This window comes from Eptatretus burgeri, chromosome 5 (assembly GCF_056783735.1).
Source record: "Eptatretus burgeri isolate ZD-2024b chromosome 5, Ebu_testis_v1, whole genome shotgun sequence".
Taxonomy (NCBI): Eukaryota; Metazoa; Chordata; class Myxini; order Myxiniformes; family Myxinidae; genus Eptatretus; species Eptatretus burgeri.
The window spans coordinates 2,257,691-2,263,690 of record NC_140965.1 but is presented as its reverse complement, the minus strand read 5'-3'; the positions used below and the strand labels follow the sequence as shown (position 1 = coordinate 2,263,690).

The window sequence follows — 6,000 nt, the reverse complement described above, 5'->3', positions numbered from 1 at the left end:
ACCACAGTGTGAATGCCGCTTAACTCATTTTCACCATTCCTATTGCAAACATCACTCACAGCCACGTTTCGGACTTGAGACCCTCCAAACCAACGAAGCTGTTCCATAAGTGCAACAAAGGGAGCGACCTGGCTGCGTTTCAGCTTGGGTACTGCACGCTGGAGCTCAGTCTTCACCTGTACAATACGACAGGATGCACCAACCTGAAAGCCTGCAAAGAGGGTGCAAGTTTGCTCAATGCGGCATCAAACAAGGTATTTTTCTATCGGCTCATCATAACCAGAGCCGGATCCAGATTTTCACTCAAATCAAATGAATTTGTCTTTCCCACACACCCAACCTGTCCACCAAGTTTCGTCCAAATTGGTCCATAACTTTTTGAGATATGCAGCTCAAAGAGACAGACAGAAGTGAAAACATAACCTCCATCCACCTTCAAGGCAACTAAAGAGTTCCTGGAACACGTTTCCCCACGCTGTGTTCAGAATAACACTGCTGAACACAAAATAATTCCAGAAGTTGACCGACGTTGATGCAGTGTGTTCTACAGCACCTTATTTAACATGTCCAAGTCCTGCTAAACAGAAGGGTTTTGAAAATGCAAAGACGACGGTTTGTGTTCTACATTGTTCAATTTTATCATTGGATTGAGATTTTAAAGGTTGTCGGGAAAAACTTTTATCGGAAGTTTACCGCTGTGCTATGATCGTTGTTTTCAATAAACATTTAGTTAATTACGTGAATTTGAATTGTGAGTTATGGAATGGAAATGGGGCTGTATGCCATGTTAGTACACAGTTCCCAAGCAGCAATTATTAATTTTCTTTGCATAGCTATGTTCACTTCTTGAGTTAGGAGAAATGTGCTTTCTTTGATAGTGTAACAAGTAAAAAAAAAAGACAGAAAATGTCAGAGCCCCCATTGTTTTAGTAATTTTGCTGTATGGAGTTAAAGGGATAGTCCATATTTATGTACAATTAAAATGGCATATTCATAAGACATATTTATTATTATAGAATAAGCATGTCAGGTTTCCTCCAAATATATTTCAAATTTGTCCTCCTGCAGTTGGGTCACTTCTTATTAGGAGGTTGGTGGCAGGATTTGCACTGCGGCCACCGTAAAACCCTTCATTCCGCAAAACGCAAAAACGCAAAAAAATCTGAAAACCCACTCCGTGGGAGTACCTCCTGTGCAGCTTCCCTTCGCAGGGCAGCTCACCGGATGACGGGATTGGGGCAAAGCCTTCGGGACCCCCAATCTTTGATAGGAGGGAAACCACGGGGTAACATCCCTGGGTCAGATTGCGGGAGAGTGTGTCGGAGTGGTGCTGAGGTGTCGTCCACCAGACGGCGGTCTCCTTGGGTTAACCTGAGGCGGTCCCTTCGGGTGGGTGCCTGGAATGTCCTATCCCTAAGAGAGGATGATCACCTGTCTCTGTTATCATCTGAGCTCAAGCGTTTGGACATCGGGATTGCAGCTCTCTCTGAGGTTCGGAGACCGGATTGCAGCGAGATAATGGTGGGTGGTTACACCTACTATTGGTCTGGTCGCTCTGATGGTTACCATACCCAAGGAGTTGCTGTAGCTGTGTCCAATAAGCTGACCCCAATGATAATTGAGGTAACACCGGTCAACGAGCGTATTATGAGATTAAGGATTCGTCACTCCTTAGGTGTCATTTCCCTGGTCTCTGTTTATGCTCCGACTGAGGCGAGTGATCTCACCGTGAAGGATGCATTCTACGCCACACTCGAGTCTGTGGTTGATCAGTGCCCCAGACGAGATACACTTCTAGTCTTGGGGGATTTCAATGCATCGACTGGAACTGATAGGGACGGTTATGAGGTGTGTGTTGGTCCCCATGGGTCAGGAACTATGAACCAGAATGGCACTAAGTTCCTTGACTTTGCAAGAAGTCATGGACTTAGGGTGGCTGGTTCATGGTTTCAGCGCCCACAAACTTATCGCTGGACTTGGTATTCCAACGCTGGCGGTGTGGCAAAGGAGATTGACCATGTCCTCATTGACGGTCGTTGGAGGATGATCCAGAACTGCAGGGTCTACCGGAGTGCTCAGTTCCTTAATACTGACCACAGGCTTGTTGTAGCAACTCTAAAGCTGCACCCTAAATCCTGGAGAATGGTACCATCCCAGCCGAGGCTGGATGTTGCCAAGCTCAGGGATGAGAGAGTAGCTGAGGAGTTTGCGAACAGGCTGAGTGGACACTTGGGGGGTCTGGGTGCTTTGGGGGGTCCTGAAGAGTTGTGGAGCGCCTTCAAGACCACCGTCCTTGATGTTGCCGGTGGATGCCTTGGAGCTCACCGCAGGGCAAAGAAGAATTTTGTCTCTCAAGGGACACTGGATACCATTGACCAGAGTCGCAGGGCCAGGCTGAATGGCAGAGCTGAGCTGTTCAGGGAGCTGAGGCGTAAAACTGTACGTGCACTGAGGGTGGACAAGGAGGCCTATGTGCGAGGAATCTGTGAGGGGGTAGAGCATCACCTGTGGACAGATGATTCTCGTCCCGCTTACAGGGGAATTCGCACATTACGTTCATCCAAGCCCATCCCTCGGAGCACTACAGTTCGAGCAGAGAGTGGTAGGCTCTTGACAGAGGAGTCTGAAGTGAAGGCCCGCTGGGCCGGTTACTTTGAGCGGTTGTACCAGGCTGATCCCCCAACTGTCGAGTTGGACGTCAAGGGTGTTACAATCCCTGTTGCTGACCCTCGAATCAACTGTGGTCCACCTACGCTTGTGGAAACACGGGCTGCGGTGAACCAGTTGAAACGGGGCAAAGCTCCAGGGATCTGTGGCATCCATGCCGAACTTCTCAAGGCTGGTGGAAATGCTGCACTCGTGTCGTTGCATGCAGTTTTGTGCTCTGCCTGGAACACAGGCATCATCCCAACTGACTGGAAGAGGGACCTTGTTGTCCCTCTCTGGAAAGGGAAGGGTGATCGCCAAGACTGCAACAACTACCGAGGGGTGACGCTGCTCTCAGTGCCGGGCAAGGTCTTTGCTCGGATAATTCTCGATAGGGTTCGCCACCATCTGCTTGAGCACCAGCATCCAGAGCAGTCAGGCTTTACACCAAAGAGGTCAACGATTGACCGTATCCTTGCACTTCGTGTCCTCACCGAACGCAGACGAGAGTTTAGGCAGGGGCTGCTTGCAGCCTATGTTGATCTCTGTAAAGCGTTCGATTCAGTGAATCGGGATGTCCTCTGGAGGATTCTTGGTCTTCGTGGAGTGCCACCAAAACTGATCGATCTGATGTCTGAACTCTACTCTGGTACTGAGAGTGCTGTGAAGTGTGGTGGTACCATCTCTGACTTATTTCCAGTTGTTACTGGAGTTCGTCAGGGATGTGTACTTGCCCCCACACTTTTCAGCACTTGTATGGACTGGATTTTAGGGAGGATGTCGGAGAGATCAAGTTGCGGTGCGTCATTTGGGAATGTCAAGATCTCGGACCTTGACTTTGCAGATGATGCAGTCATCTTTGCGGAGACTTTAGACATCCTCTTGGGGGCCCTCGAGGTGCTGCATGAGGAGTCGGAGCCATTGGGATTACGGGTTTCTTGGGTCAAAACTAAGATCCAGGCTTTCGGTGACATCTTGGATGCTGCTGTCCTGTCTGTGTCTGTTTGTGGTGAGGATGTTGAGGTCGTGGAGACATTCACTTACCTTGGCAGTGATATTCACGTCTCTGCTGGCTGCGAGTCAGAGGTCAATAGACGTCTGGGTCAGGCCTGGGGAGTCATGGATTCACTGGATCATGGGGTGTGGCGCTGCCGGTACCTGTGCGGGAGGACGAAAGTCCGAGTCTTCAGGTCCTTGGTACTTCCAGTCTTGCCCTATGGGTGCGAGACTTGGACTCTGACCAAGGATCTGAGACGGAGACTTAATTCCTTGGGTACCAGGTCTCTTCGGAGAATCCTTGGCTATCGCTGGTCGGATTTTGTTTCCACCGAGCGGTTGCTGAGAGAGACTCGGATGAGATTTGTTACCTGCATAGTCCGTGAGCGTCAGTTGCGGCTGTATGGACATGTGGCTCGTTTTCCTGACTCTGATCCTGCTCACCAGATTCTCTCAGCGAGGGAGTCTCATGAGTGGAGGAGGCCAGTGGGTCGACCACGTGCCTCATGGTTGCAACAGGTTGACCATCATCTCAAGTAGATGGGGATGGGCCTGGCATCTGCCTGGGGGATGGCCAGACGGAGGCCCCTGGAGTACCGGCGGAAAGTGGACGCAGCGACGTGCTGTTCTGGCACATGCTCCCATACCTGACCTGACCTGATATTTCAAATTTGGATTAAACCACAGTAGTGACTGTTTAAAAAGGTAATCACATGTTTGACAGAAGTGACTGAATTTCCAGTCGGTGTGCCCCACAAAATACCACCATGAGCTATTTATACACCTTATCACGGAGTTCGTGCAAGGTGGAAACTTCCTTGGGGAATGGGCAAATGTAATGTTTGCTTGAGAGAAACTTTGGGTCAAACCTTCTTTTAGGAATGAGGATGATATACAGTTTAAGCTATCCATCCAACCACTGGGACCATACTCTGTACAGAGTGTCAGTGCTGTCATACAGTCCCCTGGGCTATTGGGCACAATCCTGGATGGGTCGCCACTCCGACACAGGATATTCGAATGGCCCAATCATCCCAGCAAGCTGGTACTTATTTTGCTGACCTCGGAAGGATGACCAATCATCCCAGCAAGCTGGTACTTATTTTTCTGACCTCGGAAGGATGACAGGCTGAGTCAATTCCACCTGGTATTAAGTAAACAGCTGAGTGGGATTTGAACTCAGGACCCTTGTATCACAAGCCCATCACCCCAACCATTAAGCCAACACCAAGCATACATAAGCTATAAAACTATGTATCTAATATATAAAGCTCATTTAACCACTCACTGACTGACTGATATTAATGTTCAGTACCTCCCAGGTGACCAAAAAAGCTAAAATTTTGCTTGCGGACGATGGAAACCGAGACACCGGGAAAATCACAGAACCGTTGGAAAGCATCCGTAAATGAAAATATAAATAAATGACAAAAACAAATGAAAAAAATAAATGCAGGTAAGTGACCTGAGACAATGGGGAAGCACAGTTCGTTATTGCTTACAATGTGTAAGCTTACCTCACGAGTAACTGTACAAGTGCTACATAAGCTGTCAATATGATTTCCAAAAGTGGTTCATTAACTGGAAAGTAAATTAGCGACAATTGGACAAATTAACATATGTGATTTGAATGTCGGATCCCAGCAACATGCAGCAACACGCGTTGTGATGAGAATGTCAAAACAGGGCAACCCCCTTTTTTACGTTTATTCATTATATCACATTGGAATATTGTCTCTGTGAAGGGTCATTCTGTATCTGTGGACAAGATAAACACTGGATTTCAACTAAAAGTGAAGAAGAATGTATTTATGGAAAGGAGACGTACCAGAATCATCCCAACACATAACAGACATTTCTTGAATGTACGAAGGCTCCAGGATAACAGGGTAGAGCTTGTTTTTAAACCTTATTTCCACACCTGCACACAACCGGGAGATACAGTCAGAGCAAATTACTGCTTGCACAGATCCAAAGATACACTCAGGTTAACATGATACAACACTTCAACACTAAATAATTCCAAAACTGTCTTAACTATCAGGTTAAGTAGTCATATCTCAGTTTATACAATGCTCTGAAATATCATAATGAAAACTGAAGAACTAACTGAAGGCTATTACAGAGTTTTTTTTGGTTAGGACATGATGTACAAAGTGACGTACATAACTGTATTCTGCAGTCCACATAAAGGTAGATTAGATCAGTAAGGAACACTTATTTACGTTCACCGTTATATGATCTTTCAAAGTACCAAAAACATGTCATCGATTGTCCAGCCAGAAACAATTCAACCACAACATGATTCGTCAACAGTATGACCATCATCTTCATCATTTTCAGTGCTTTGGAACAGTA

The 6,000-nt window shown here is 47.1% G+C and overlaps 1 protein-coding gene across 7 annotated transcripts in view; it reads right to left on the bottom strand.

Moving 5' to 3' along the window:
• LOC147025699 (xanthine dehydrogenase/oxidase-like) overlaps positions 1 to 6,000 on the bottom strand; it is a 359,829-nt gene that overhangs the window by 187,138 nt on the left and 166,691 nt on the right. For all 7 annotated transcript variants that reach the window (XM_085880375.1, XM_085880376.1, XM_085880374.1 and 4 more), the window contains 2 exons: positions 5,471 to 5,563; positions 60 to 211 (listed from right to left, as the gene is read on the bottom strand). In XM_085880375.1, the coding sequence (XP_085736501.1) occupies positions 60 to 211; positions 5,471 to 5,563 (245 nt within the window). The remainder of the gene's footprint in view (positions 1 to 59; positions 212 to 5,470; positions 5,564 to 6,000) is intronic.